General features: G+C 37.9%; 4 protein-coding genes across 4 annotated transcripts; all 4 read right to left on the bottom strand.

Moving 5' to 3' along the window:
• Positions 1–1,412: 1,412 nt before the first annotated feature.
• LOC140796750 (probable leucine-rich repeat receptor-like protein kinase At1g68400) lies at positions 1,413–3,317 on the bottom strand. The gene is made up of 2 exons (XM_073149839.1): positions 2,100–3,317; positions 1,413–2,010 (listed from the first exon to the last, which is right to left on the bottom strand). Exons 1-2 carry the CDS (start codon positions 3,307–3,309, stop codon positions 1,508–1,510), a joined length of 1,713 nt encoding a protein of 570 aa, XP_073005940.1. The 5' UTR covers positions 3,310–3,317; the 3' UTR covers positions 1,413–1,507.
• Positions 3,318–4,346: 1,029 nt separating this feature from the next.
• LOC140796677 (major pollen allergen Ole e 10-like) lies at positions 4,347–5,350 on the bottom strand. Its single transcript, XM_073149752.1, has 4 exons — positions 5,186–5,350; positions 4,930–4,958; positions 4,581–4,815; positions 4,347–4,506 (listed from the first exon to the last, which is right to left on the bottom strand). Exons 1-4 carry the CDS (start codon positions 5,250–5,252, stop codon positions 4,481–4,483), a joined length of 357 nt encoding a protein of 118 aa, XP_073005853.1. The 5' UTR covers positions 5,253–5,350; the 3' UTR covers positions 4,347–4,480.
• Positions 5,351–6,115: 765 nt separating this feature from the next.
• LOC140796962 (uncharacterized) lies at positions 6,116–7,420 on the bottom strand. Its single transcript, XM_073150186.1, has 3 exons — positions 7,207–7,420; positions 6,593–7,104; positions 6,116–6,423 (listed from the first exon to the last, which is right to left on the bottom strand). The coding sequence occupies exons 1-3, from the start codon at positions 7,295–7,297 to the stop codon at positions 6,307–6,309; spliced, it is 720 nt and encodes a 239-aa protein (XP_073006287.1). The 5' UTR covers positions 7,298–7,420; the 3' UTR covers positions 6,116–6,306.
• Positions 7,421–10,139: 2,719 nt separating this feature from the next.
• Positions 10,140–14,397, bottom strand: LOC140796287 (5'-adenylylsulfate reductase-like 5). The gene is made up of 4 exons (XM_073149249.1): positions 13,938–14,397; positions 11,636–11,817; positions 11,396–11,520; positions 10,140–10,925 (listed from the first exon to the last, which is right to left on the bottom strand). The coding sequence occupies exons 1-4, from the start codon at positions 14,109–14,111 to the stop codon at positions 10,498–10,500; spliced, it is 909 nt and encodes a 302-aa protein (XP_073005350.1). The 5' UTR covers positions 14,112–14,397; the 3' UTR covers positions 10,140–10,497.
• Between the last annotated feature and the right edge of the window lie 59 nt (positions 14,398–14,456).

Below are 14,456 nucleotides of genomic sequence, written 5' to 3'. Positions count from 1 at the left end.
GCTTTTTACAATTTAATTACATTTACTTTTTTAATGTAGCATATAAAACTGAGTGCAAGCATTTTTCATACCGGATAAATATTTTATTATATTAGAATACACACTATTTATATTTGTAAATTGTAATGCACATTAGAGTTTACTATTAAAATTAAATATAATTAAATGATAAAAGCCTTTCTCTTTTCCTATGTTGCAAATAAAACTCCAAAAACGCATTTAAAATAAAAATAAAAATGTAGATTATTCTGGCTATATAATTTATTTGTGTTTTTATATAGATATACCCAAAAAAGAGGTCTCTTTATAAATATATAAAATGGAGGAGGTTTTTGTAATAAATCCGTAACATGGGTGATTACATTTGTAAAAAGGACCCTTTATTCTTCCTTTATTTTTTCTTTTTTCCTCTTCTTTTCATCTGAAAGCCCATAGGCAAAGACACATGGGTATACTGTACTACGACCAACCATTACCAACCCCTTCGGCCAGCTTGACAGGCTGCCCGAGGCCCATCTCTCCACTATAAAGTCCTCTCCTTCTCCTTCCCTCTTCCTACCTCTCTCTCTCTCTCTCTCTCTCTCTCTCTCTCTCTCTCTCTCTCTCTCTCTCTCATTCTCTCTTCTCTCTCAAACTGAAACAAGCTCCTCCTTCCACAACAACTAAATGGAAGCCACTAGGAAGCTAAGGCTCTTCGCCATGGCCATGATGGCCATAATGATGGCCATGTCATTGGCGGAGAGAGCCATGGCCGCCGATGCCCCTGCCCCGGCTCCCACCTCCGACGCCACCTCCCTCGTCCCAGCCTTCGCCTTCGTCTCCTTCCTCGCCTGTGTCGTCGGATTTCTTCACTGATGAATGATGACCGATGCTTTGACATGCTGATCGTTATATATTTACGTATGTATGTATATGTGGGAGTGACGGGCTCTGTACTCTGTATAATTTGGAAAAAAATTTGATGGGTTTGGATTTGCATTCTTTAGAAGTTTGTAGAGAGAATAAGAGATTTTATTTTGTCATTTTGTTTAAGGGTGTGTATTTTTATTTTACGTATGAATTTGTTGTATATGATGGATTTGTATCATTGGTGATGTGATGGAGTACTTTTTTGGTGTAGATGAATGTTTCCAATAGTTTTCCCATGATAAACTATATTTATTGCAATACTATGGTTTATTCACAAACTATATTTATAATAAACTAAATCTATCCATGAATTCGATCGGGCCTTCAAAATAAAAACTCAGCCCAAGCAACCCTACCCAAATGCAAATATTATCAAAAACTTCAACAAAAAAAAAGAACGATTTGCAAGTATGTTAAGATGAGTCTTTTGTTTTAAAAGGCTAAAATTTTCACTCCATCGTCTGGATTAACTGCTAGATAAGAAAATATATGATTCAACTTAGAATAAGTGACAGGGATCAAGCCATAATATTACTAATAGCACAGGTGCAAAACTAAGAAATCTCCACAGAGAGTGAGTTTCTTCTACTCTGTTGATTTATAAGAACTCACTCATCATCCTCAACACTTGACTCATCTTTGGCCTCTCCTCAGGGCTCTCAGCAGTGCACAGCATCCCAATCTTCACCATCTCCATCACCTCACCTTCACACTCTCCATCATCCACTCCCTTGTCTGTGACCACTTCAAGAAGCACCATCCCGAAGCTATACACATCGGACTCCTGCGTGGCTTTCCCTCTGCTGGCCAAGAGCTCAGGAGCTCTGTAACCATGCCAATTCGATGTCGTAGCGCAGTTCGTCCTATCGTACAAAAGGCTCGAAGGATAGGAAAGCAAGGATTGGCATGCATTCGTCGCGAACCGCATTAGTCCGCATTCGGAGATGCAAGCATTGCCCTGCTCATCAATGAGGATGTTTGATGGCTTGACGCTGGCATGGACTAATGGAGGTCTCGCCGCGGGGAATGTGTGGATGTAGTTTAGGCCATGGGCTGCTCCGATGAGTATTTGCTTCCTAGTCTTCCAATCCAAACCTCCATCTGCAACAAAGGATAAAAAAAAGAGAGACAAGTTTAAGTATGTTCAGATTTGATATCAAGAACTTGAGTTGGTATGGAGGAGAGCATACTGTTGCTTTGCAAAAGGGATTGAAGGCTTCCATTGGACATGTAATCATAGACGAGGAGCTTCTCCTCATTTGCATTGCAGTAAGCTCTCAGGCTAACAACATGGCTATGCCGCAGTTTACCGATGAGTTGCATATGCCGATCGAAAGCCTTGGTATGTGATGGAAATTGCATTGCACTGAGTCTTTTAACTGCTACAATTATACCATCATCTAGGATTGCTTTGTATGTGCTCCCTGATACACCTTTGCCTAACACTTCAGCTGAAGCCTTCAGCAAGCAATCCAACTTTAGATCCTCCCCTCCTTCGAAACAAACTAGCCCAACCTTCTTTTCCTTCTCCTCAATACACCCCTGATCTGACTCTTGTAGTTGAAGACTCGTAGTAGTATTTGGAGGCATTAAGAGTTTCCTTCTTAACCATACATAAATTCCTACTATTATTGCTAAAGACACTGAAATCACCAATAAATCGCCTACGCCGATTGCTAAGAGTGCAGTGAGACCAAGTTTGGTTAGGCTCTTATTAGAGCAAACACTAGCAATTGAAGGAATTGGTGATGAGATATCCGTGCTAGTGTTAGAAAGTCGCAAAGTGTTGATGCACTTTCGAAGAGGCCAACCGCAGAGTGCTAAATTCCCTTCGAAAGACGAATTTGGAAATTGCGAAAGATCACTAGAAATCTCACCGGCAAGATTGTTCTCTGAAACATTGAAGCTCTTCAAAATGGGCAGTTGCAATCCCTCTAACCCACCAGAGAAGTTGTTGTGCTCAACACGCAGGGAAACCAAGGAAGGGAGTGAAATATTCAGCGTACCACTGAATTGGTTGTGAGAGAGCAAGAGATGCCTTAATCTTGGGTGTGTCAAATTGTTCAGAGAAGGCAGAGAGTCATTAAGAGCATTCCTTCTAAGGCTGAGGACTCGTAGTCTACGTACTCCAAGAAGCGGGGTTATGCCCCCGATCAACGATGAATTGTCGAGGTAGATGCTCGCAACTCTTCCTCTAAAACACTTGATACCAACCCATGAGCCAGAGCATGGATCGAGGCCAACCCAAGTTCTCAAAACTCCACGAGTGTCAGCAGAGGACTTAAAGGAGAGCAGACAATAGAGGTCTAGATTGTTTACAGCTACTTCACGAGAAGTAGCCATTGATATAGATAGGAAGAAGGAGAAGACGTAGTAGCAGTAGGAGTAGAGCAATGCCATTTAGGATTGTGTTGCATAAGAGTTTACTACAGGACTTATAAAGGGCTTCATTACAGAGAAAGAGAGAGAAGAAGTGGAAAGGGATAAGGCGGGAGTGTTTGATGTTTGAAAAGGAGTTAAGAGTAAGGGACAGTGAGAGAAATCCAAAAGGAAAGGGTTGGTTATTGGTGAGGGTGAAAAGTTAAGGTTGAGGACAGGTAAAAGTATCCAAAAGGAAAGGGAAAAGTGTGTTGACATATGGGTAGGAAATGGTTGGGGTGTGCTTGGAGCTGAGTGAGCTATTGATGTTTTCTAGATATTCTTCTGCATTGGATGAACAAAACTAGTCTCAATTGATTTATTAGCTCAAGGAGGTTTTTAGCATTGGATAGCACATAAGAAATACATCATGGTAAGGAGGAGAAATATTCCTTACCCAAGTAAAGATTTTTAATAATTGTTTACAAATTTGATAATGTGGTATCTGATTGTATTCTTTTGTCGAAATTTTCTACAACCTGGGTATGTGGCATAACCTTCTTAATGTTGAAATGATACTAATTCATGCTGCAATGAGTGGTTTCATCTTCTTAATGTCTTCATGTGTAAATGAAAGTAACAATGTACTGACAGGAATATGTCCTCATCTTATTTGTAATGTGCATGTCTAGCCCTTAAAAGCTTTACCGGTAAAGAGAAAAGCTTTCTTCTCTTCCATTGGTAAGAGGAATCAAAATTATGTGTCTTCTCCTTGAAGGACAACAACATTATTAAGATAACTGCTGTTAACAAGTTCCTCTTATTAAATTAAAGAGAAAAGCTTTTGATTCACTTTCACCATTTTTCCACAACCAAATCAATCAAATCAAAGATTACCCTTCTTTTTTTTTAATTTGACAGTGCTCAAATTGAATTGATGTGCTGTGCCTGTCCTTCAGTTCCTATTTGTTTATTCTTTTGATGAAGGCACACTTACAATATCTAAAGCTGAATCACTGCAGAGCATTTAAGTAATAAGCTAATTATCTAAATATAAATACTTACATAACATTCAGTAGTTGTCAGCACAAAAATATATTTATTCAAATAATCTTCATTAAAGTTCCATTACAACCATGACAGACTTAGCATCACAAGAAAGGGACAGTAGACCGCTTTCTAATCCTAATCTCTTTCAGCAGTCGTTGCTCCTTTAAGCATACTTGCATTGTCCATAACCTGCAATTTGAAAGGAAAAAAAACATACAATTATTCCAGAAGCATAGTTTAGCATCTTAGTTTATAATACTCACTTGGGTCAGTAAGGACTTGGACGCCAGTGCCATTGAAGTGGCAGTTCCAGGAGTTCTTCCCCTGGGACTGGTAGTAGAGGTTCATAGCTATTGAAGCATGGGATATGAGAGTGTTTGGAAGGAAGCATATGCCACCCTTTGCAATGCAGCTGCAATCCTCCATGGAGCAGGCAAAGTGGATGTTGTCCAGGAGAGCAGTGTCACCAGTTGAAGGTTTTGCCACACACCAAGTTTTCTGGGATGATCACATTGGCAAGTAGTTAATGCTCAAAGTTTCATTCTTTCAAATTCTATTCTCCTGTTGTATTACCAAGTGAAACATTAGTTTAAAGGAGCAATGTTACTATACCTGGCCACTCACTAAATCCACAGTTACTTCTGAGAGGAAAAAAGAATGTGCATCAGTATCATATCAGAGATTAAGAAAACATGGAAAGACTAAGAAAAAGATATTAAGTACCCGAAATCTTGACAAGAACCCAACTTATATTTCCATGAATCATGACAACAAAATAAAGATCTGACTGAACTTAAATCTTCAATAAAACAAGCCATTCATGTAAGGAGAACCAAGTGCAAGAGAACATCTAAGACTAGAGTAGTACCAGGGATTAAAACCAGAAGCATAACAAGTAAGGATAGTGTGGTGAAGGGCATTGCTCCGTTGGCCATTTTTTACAGTAGAGATCGCTGAGAGGAGATGGGTTTTATCTAAGGATGCAGGCTAAGTACTTAATTGTAAAGTGGTTACTTTTGCTTTGAGCCCTAGTTTGGCTTGTAGTAACGCAGTGACCCGTGATTTGGTCAGAAAATGGCATCGAAGGCCCATCCGTTTTACCTTTTTGATAGAGAGGGAATATATTCTGTAGACTTATCAATGCACTATTACACTTATTTGGGCTCATTGGGACATTAACCTTGCCAATTGTGCAGTGTAAACAGAGGAGTCAGTTGAACACTTATCAGTGCACTAGGGAAAGTTTGGGAATGCCTCCAATTCCATAGTTGGCACTTCAAGGCCCTTCATGTTTAAGTTTGGCACTCTTTTCTCAGTGGGCTTGTGTAACAATTTCAAAGACATCTTGGAATCTTGAGTAGAAGAAATACAAATGAGACGTGGACCAAACTCTGTCCAACACTAATAGAGATACACATTCATGAAAGTGGAAATTGTAACCAATTTAAAGTGCCGTGTGTGAATTGCAACCAGTGGCTTTCTTCGGTGTCAACATCAATAAACAGCTATGCCATGAAATGGACTGATTCCCTTCTTGTTGGCTTCTTATGGCCACATCCTCATTTCATTGTTCAATGCTTCTTTGTTCTTATAAATGATGGTAGATTTTTTTTTATTTTTTTTTGCTCTAGCCTTTGATGACCAGAAGGTATATATAAGGAGGAATGGTAGTTATTGCTGAAATACTATTCAGAAACACTTCCTAGTTGAATTAATTTTCTATTTAACTCTGTTTAATTAGTGGTACAATTCAAAGTACCCTTTAACAGACTAAATAATTTTTGTTACAAATCAAATATAGCAATAACCTGTCTATAATCTATTTCCCCCAATACCTACATGAACATCCAACGGCATACATTTCCCCTTCCATAAACATCCAGGGGAGTGTACAAGAAGTTCTACTACATATATTTTGTTCCATGTACAGATCAATATTACAAATTACAGCATCTATCCGATCAGATCGTTGCAGGCAGGCAAAGGTGATCAAATTCCATCATAATATCCACCAAATGTTATGTGTGCCCTTGTCATTGGAGCTCCCCTTACTGCTGCCATTGCCTGATTCAGCCTTGAGGCTTGCTGCACCACTTGCTTAATTCCCTGCAATCCAACATTTCAGATAATCCAGTTAGCAGATCAACACATATATCAAGGGCTGGTGACAATAAATACCGATTAAAGTGCGGTTATCGGGCTCTTTTTTCATCCAAATTACTCTCGTTAATTATCTCTTTTCATTGTCTATCAAGGATATATATTTATATCTAACCTTATCATCAGAATAGATCTGAAACTTGATCTTCTGGTGTTGCTGCTGCTGCTGCTTCTGCCTCTGTTTGCCACTCAGTACAATGATACATATGGTAGCAGCTGCCACTCCTATGGAGCAAAGTGCGCCAATTCCTGTCACTCTCCACCTCCAGATACCAAAACCAATGCCTCCCAAAGATGGCTCTCCTTTCATCTCAGAACCCTTGCAGTCCTCCTCTATCTTTATACCCTCATCACTTGATGCTACCACTTCCTTAGCCTTGCACACCTCCTCCTCTCCCTCATCATACAACACTGGATCAGAATCAGTTTGTGGCATGACCACCCTACTGCTAGCCTTGGGAGATTCCATCTTCATGTCAACAAATTCATTCTCTTCCATCTTCTTGAAGAAGACCTGAGACACCACTTCCTGTATATCCTTGAACTCTTTGCTTGGTCCATTGTCCTGGGTCTCCTCACCAACTGGGTCTGGGAGGATTGGAGGTACAAGTGCTTGCTTGGTGTCCCCTTGGAGGATACAATGAGAAGGGTGAGATGGGCAGATGAAGTAATTCATGTCTATGATCCCCTTGGGGTCAAAGAAGAGCTCCTTGGAGAAGAAGTCCTTACCATCATGGTTGAAACAACCCAGGTTATAGCTCTTGTTGTCAGGGAGGAGCTCCCACTCATCTAGGCTCATCTCTATGGAAGCTTTCTCCATTAATGGTGAGAGGGGGTGGAGGTTGGAGTCATATAGAGGTAAAGGATTTGGTAGTGTGAGATGTTATCATTGAGTCTTCAGAGAGGGTTGCTTTCTTTTGATGTGGTGGGCTTCATGTGTTATATATGTATATAGATATATATACTAATTTTTTTTCTTCTTGGCAAACTAATGGCAGCCCATAGCAACTGTCTTCTTGCTATAGGGGGGGAGGTTTGTTTGTGGGCTTATCCTTCCTACAAGTGACAAATGAGAAAGGTCCATTGGGTCCCACCAGTTATGACTTTTTTTTAAAGCAGGTGGGAGAATATCTTATCCCTGGAAGGTTTAAGTTAATTGGTCTTCATATTTTATTATCCCAAGAGTATCGTATCCGATTCGTCTGCTTCGAGGATTATCAATATATAATTAGATTAAATCATACAAATTAATTCTCAAAGTTGGGCTTATTGATTCTTTTAAGGGCTCTTGTTGGCTTAAAGCTTGTCAGAACCCCCAATTGATTGGTACTTGGTAAGATCTACAAGCCAGTAAAGATCACTTGATTGCCAACCAAACGTGTATACAGCTCTCTGTTCCTTCTCCTGCAAGTGTACTCGCTCAAGGCAAGGGTTTGGTTTGCTTGAGTCCTGGGAAAGAATCAAGTCTGATAGAGATGGGATGGGGAGGATAATAAAGATGATAAATGAGATATTATGGGTTTCTTTTTTGCACGAATAGGCCCTTGTAAAATTCTGTATTTATTTGTATACCCCTCCAGACTTCATATTTATATGTATGCCCCTCAAAATATCCTCGTCTCTACGTATGCTTCTAAATTTTTATATTTATATGTACACCTATAAAATCTATAGTTTTTTGTATAAATTTAAGACAAAAACTTTAATAATTTGGCAGATAAAAGGACAGATATCCTTAGCCGAAAGGATTGTATGTAAATTCGCATTCCTTTCTTTTTTTTATAATTAGTTTGACAAAATAATAATGGTAAGTTCGAGGGATATCCGAACAAAAAAAAAGGGTTTTAAGGGAAATCTATGTAAATATAAAATATTCTAATGGAGATACATGCAAATATCAACTTTAAAGGGGTATATATGCAAATAAGTAATTCAGAAAGGCATACATAGACGAAGAAAAAAAAAATACCCTTAAATTTTACATATATTCTCTCAATTAAGGACATATTTATCTTTTTCATCTATTAAAAGATTCAGATTTTAACATACAGTACCGTAATAGGTTTTGAAAGGTACTTGGGAAAATACGAATTTTTGGAAGAGTATAAAAACAAATAAGGATCTTTTGGAGGGCATACCTGTCAAAAAAAATTGAAATTTAGAAAGGTGTACAAACAAATAAGGAGCTTTTGAGGGGGGCTATGTGCTAAAAACGTACGATAAATAAAGCTTTAATTCCACCGTCCAAAAAGCTCAAAGGAAGAAAAAGTTGAGTTAAAGTTAGATTCAATCAAAGCATCTACTTAGTTATCTGCACTCAGTTATTGACCAAATTATGGATAAGAGATGGCTTAGTATGAAACACGGCCCAGAGAATATAAATTAGAGATCAAAACCTATAGCCTACCATACCATGGCGTTTAGTTTTAAACTCGTATAATAGTTCAATTATTATATTTAATGTGGATAATTAAAATATTATTTATAATGGATAGACGAAGAGAATAGAGAAAGAGAGAAGAGAGCGAATGATTAAAATAATAAGTAATTAAATCACAATTCTTTTAAAAATAAAATAGTAATAAATCAATATAAAGATATTAGATGAAGGAGAAGAAAAGAAAGAAGTATTAAAATAAATTGTTATCCAGTTATATACTCCTATAAAGTGGCTTATACTGAAATAAGTTTATACTAATTCCATGAGTGAACAAAGATTAACAATTTAAGAGATGAAAAGATAATATGTGAGTGAGTTTGAGAAGAATCCATGCACAAATACGTGTTTTGAATGATAAAACATGCAAATATTACTTTTTTAAGAAGGTACGAATAAGAGAATTTAGAAGAGTAAACCCTGTTTTTAAACCGGGATCTTATCCTCACTTCGGCAAAGAGATATTATTTAACAAAAAAGAAAGACTGATAGCAATAATTTATGAGATCAAAGAGATGAATATAAAGGATGTAATAGATTGATAGCAACCTTGCGAGAAAGACGTTCATGCAAATGACTTGGTCCAAGAAGCCTTACCTATTAAAAAAGAAGCACAAATTTAGTACTAAGGAAAATGTAGTTTGGGTTGAAAAATATGGAAGAAACCACACAGTTAACTGGAACAGATGAAAAATGGGAAAAACTTGTATCAGATGACAACGATAGCCGACAATAGAATGCTCCAATTTTAGAAATGAGAAGGTAAAAAAAATGAAGCTATCAGAAAGCAACAGACAGACAGTCAATTGCATATGAGACAGGGGAGAACATTAATGATTTAACCATAATATAACTAAATTCTCTTGAGAAATGAAGGGTTGGGTCAATAGAAGATGAATGGTGGTTATGATATTTTTCATTCAACATGACTGAAATGATACATCTAAAAAACATGAAATCAGACAGTAGAGGAATCCATTAAAGAGGCTATAAAGCTAATTGGCACATCGACTATTCTATTTTTTACGCTTCCAAAATTTCCTCTATAAGAATGAAATAGTCATACATACCTGAGAGGAATGTACAATCAGTTGAGAGGTCACAAGTTCCCTCAAACTGCAATTGCTTCTGAACTTCGAGCACGTAAGAAATCCCAAGGCAATTGAATTTTCTGTGGAGGTGCTTTCAAAAAGACAACAGTCAAATTCGACTCGAGGACAATAACTTAAGCGTGAAAGGAAAATAACTTAATGTTGATGTGGTGTACAAAGTAAATGAAGAATTACAACATATTCCAAAGGAGTTCTTCTTCATTGCAAGGTAATTATACTGAAGATCCAGAGCGATCGTGCATGTCATTAGCAATGCAGACTACAGAACCTTCTTCTTCAGTATATGCAGACTACAGCACTTAATATACAAAAAGATTGAGGTCCTCAAAATTTACATGCCTATGATGCCTTTCCATGTGCCAACACCAAACAGAACAGGCACAGGTACAGTTACATAACTGGAGGAAATAATAAGATTTTACTCATTGAGACACTTTCTTGTTCCCCCTGTCATCAAGTTAAAGTCTGAGATCACGAGTTGGAAAGAGCTACTCTTGAGGAGGAGGATTCACCCAGAGAAACGGAAGTGAGCGAGGAAGCCCAGACTCGAGCGTTACTTGCCCCTTTCCTAAAGTTCCTCGTCTTGTTAAATAGCCTAATCTTGCTCCAAAGCCTCTTAATATCAACTGCATGCAGTACGCGCTCCAAAAGCTGGCTTGATCCACCAATAACCCATAAGTTCAGATGCCAGGCATATGAGACCCAGAAAGCCCTCATCCAGGAGAAAACCACCGGGAAGAAGTGTATGATCATCCTCAGAATAACAAAAAGTAGACCAAGTGCTAAGAAAGGTTCATCAGTTACTATATCCCGTAATGGTTGATCTCGTGACCACCGTGATCTCATGTTTCTTGAATCACTTAACTTATCGACGACAAAATATGCAGCTGGATCAAGACCTGGAGAAAGCAGCATATCAAAATATAAGTATAGAAAAGAAGCACAGATGAAGATGTATTACCCTATTAGAAATGGTACAGATATAGATTGTATTTCTTTTTCTAAATCAGTTCATACTTTGATTATCTAGGAAGTCCTGAAAAATCCAGAAGTGTGTATATCTAGTTGATGTTAGATTATCAAGAACATATTGCATGTCCAAATAGCTAGTTGATGTTAGATTATCAAGAAGTGTGTATATCTCAAGGTGAGCTGATATTTGCTAAAGGCCACTATACTGGTCTAGGAGAGAAAAGGACTTCTGTAAAAAATCCTCTTAGAACTCCAAAATAAAGAATAAACTAAATCCCAACAAATACTTTTCTTCTCATCTGCCTCCAAGAAAAGAGCAAAACCTGGGAACTTAGTGGACTATTTATATTCTGATGCAATCAATATGAAGGAAACTAAATTAGCTGAAGGAATCTACCTGTAGTTTCTTTGTAAAACTCCACAAGAGAGCTGAGATCTTTCGCGCCATGGTAGCGAACCATTGCCGTCTTGTTTGCAAGCAGAATAGCTGGAAAGCTATGAATACCATACCTTGAAAACACACTGCATAGGATACAGGAAAAAAATTCCAATAATCATGTCAGCACTGTCAGAGAAAGGGGTCAAATGATGCATCACTGCAACAAAGGAAAATCAGAGAAGCTAACCAACCACATACCTTGGCATTGCAGAGGATTCTTCAACAGTAAAGTGCCTTATGTTAGGAAACATGGAGCTGAGAACATTGAAAATGGGTCGATAATTGCTCGAGAATGGGCACCATGAGGCATAGAAAAATACAGAGGTATAAGTATTTCTCTGAGCAAGACCCAACTCTCTGTCAAGGGTTTCACCACTCACCTTCAAAAGGAAAAAATCATAAGTTCTTCGTTTGACTCTAAAAGAATGAAATCATTACATAACATCAAGTAAAATCAATCATCAGAAATTCCATCATATTGTAAATTCTAGCTAGCTTTGCCCCACCATTAGTGCTACGTATTTATGTTTAGTATAGTAATTACATTCTTATTTTTACACTACATACAGTAGAGATTAAATAATTTATTCAATTAAATTGATCTTGTATTATAGATTGGGGAATTAGGAGGAAAAAAAGAAGAAGATTGAAATATCTAGTATAACCCAACCATATAGTAAAAACAAGCCCATGCAACATCATTGGGTACGTATGTCACTTGATGCATAAATCAACTAAATCATTTGCATCAGATGACGCAAAATATGGAAGACCCTATTTCTCTTAAAAATTTCAAAATTCTTGATAACCAAAAGTGATTTCACTCGTTGTGCATCAAACATCTCCATTATCATCTTTATCATAGATAACAAATCCATCGGCTAAACAAATGGTCTGAAGGCATGCAGATCTATAGTACTAGATCCTTACCATTTCAAAAGTCCAATATTCTAGCTAAACAATTTCTACTCCATACACTTTATGCTTCTTACATCTCCACTATGATCTTTATTTCTTTACAAAACAACTTGGACTTTTATATTTTATTTCTAACTTCGCTTGCCACTGTTTAATGATTCGCAGCAGCTGATAGTCAAGTGATCTGACCTCATGAGATACAAGAGTGGACAGTAGGGCTGGACATGAGGTCGTGCATAAAGCATAGGTCTGACACACAAACATATCCTAAAGGAAGGGCAAGGATAGTATCTAATTTGCTGAAAAGGCACAAGGAGGAAATGGATTGACACACTGCAACCAAACAATATACCAAGAAGGCCTTCAAGTAAGTAACAAGCACAGCACTGTGACATCTCTCAATAAATTAAATACGACCACCTCAATAGCTGGTAGTCCCCATTCACACATTACAGCTTTATAGAGACATCACAACTACTCTATGCACAAGTATCACCACAAGTGAAGACTGGATAATTTCATCAAAGCCTATATATTTGATCTACAAAGAATGACCTCATGATCCACAGGATCATCAATAATTCAGATCAAGATATAAAGGAAAGGCCTCTTTACAAAAGACATGATAAAATTTTATAATCATATGCTTCTTTATCAGATACAATTGAATGTCCACAATACATTCTTTGTAAAAGAAAAAGAAACACTACACACACACACACACACACACACACACACACACAAGATTTCCTCATTCACGTCCATGTTCAATTATTGATCTTCTATTTCTTCTGGTATACTGAAAACTGTGTAGATGTTCTTTACTACTTGCATGCTATCTTTGCTTTACTATCTTAATACGTAGCATCAATATATGAATACTATATGATTCTTACCATGAATTCCACTGGAGTTCTTGATCGCATCCAGAATAAGTAGGAACCAATATTAACATCAAGAGAAGTAATATATCTAGTTTCTTTGTCACATTTCAACTTGCAAGAAGCACAAACACTGTATAGCAGAAATAACTAGCCAAATAGTCATAAACGTGAACGTTATGGAAAAGATATTCTGCGAATAAACTACCATCCATGGAACAAACCCAACATCACACAATATGATCGGATAGTACTAATGTAAATAGCATATGCATGTTATTCTTTCATTCTATCGAAACACGGTGGTCGATGACTCCAGATGTATAAACAAGCTATCATTAAATAAAAATAAAAGAAATTATACGATTAATCGTGCCATATTGCTAATATGATGGAGTTCAAACAAGAGAGAAAAAAAAATCGCACAGATCTCATGACAGCTAGTGTAAATATGCAGCCCTGTTAATCTCAAAGAGCCGAAGACGGCAGAAGCCCCTTATCGGACACAAATACGATAAGGTAAACAAGCGGGAAAAAAAAAACCCCAAGATTCCGTTAGTAACAAATCTGGAAGACAAGAAACATGACCAAGACGCAATTTTGGAGGAAGCCCATCAGCCAATAAGAACGATTAACCACGAAAATCATCAAAAGACAAGATCTTGCAGGCATCCACGAAGAGGCAAAAGAGAAAACAATACCTCCAGAGGCAAAGACCGGTCGATCCAGACAGGGCATTGGGATATGACATCATCCAGGAAACCCAAGTCCGATCTAGGGCAGAGAGATGATCGCGCAGCCAAGGATCTAGGGAAGGAGAAGAAGACGACGACGACGAAAAGAGAGACGAGGAGGCGTAGAGACGACGCGGCCATGGGATGAAGGAGGTGAACAAGTTGACAGGAGAGGAAATCTCGAAAAAAAACTTCCCCCTTTAGGCCCTTCTTAAATTAGCCATCTTCGATCCCTCTCTCTCACTCTTCTTCTTCTTCTTCTTTGGATCTTTGGTCCACCACTAAAGATTCTCTCCGGTGGTTGTCTCCGTCGCTCTCTCGTCTACCGCCCTTCTAATTTCTCTCCGCCAATCCAGACCTCTCACCAAACAAAACCCACCCCCTTTTACTTTTCCCAAGCTCGAACACGTGAAAAATTGGACCCCACGCATTATAAATGCAATCTAGATATATATCGACAGGATCATATTTTTAGATTTCTTTTTT

Source organism: Typha latifolia, chromosome 10 (genome assembly GCF_019914945.1).
Source record: "Typha latifolia isolate L0001 chromosome 10, TyphaL0001v2, whole genome shotgun sequence".
In the NCBI taxonomy this organism is placed as follows: domain Eukaryota; kingdom Viridiplantae; phylum Streptophyta; class Magnoliopsida; order Poales; family Typhaceae; genus Typha; species Typha latifolia.
The sequence above is the reverse complement of the archived record's forward strand: the minus strand, read 5'-3'. Positions and strand labels throughout refer to the sequence as shown.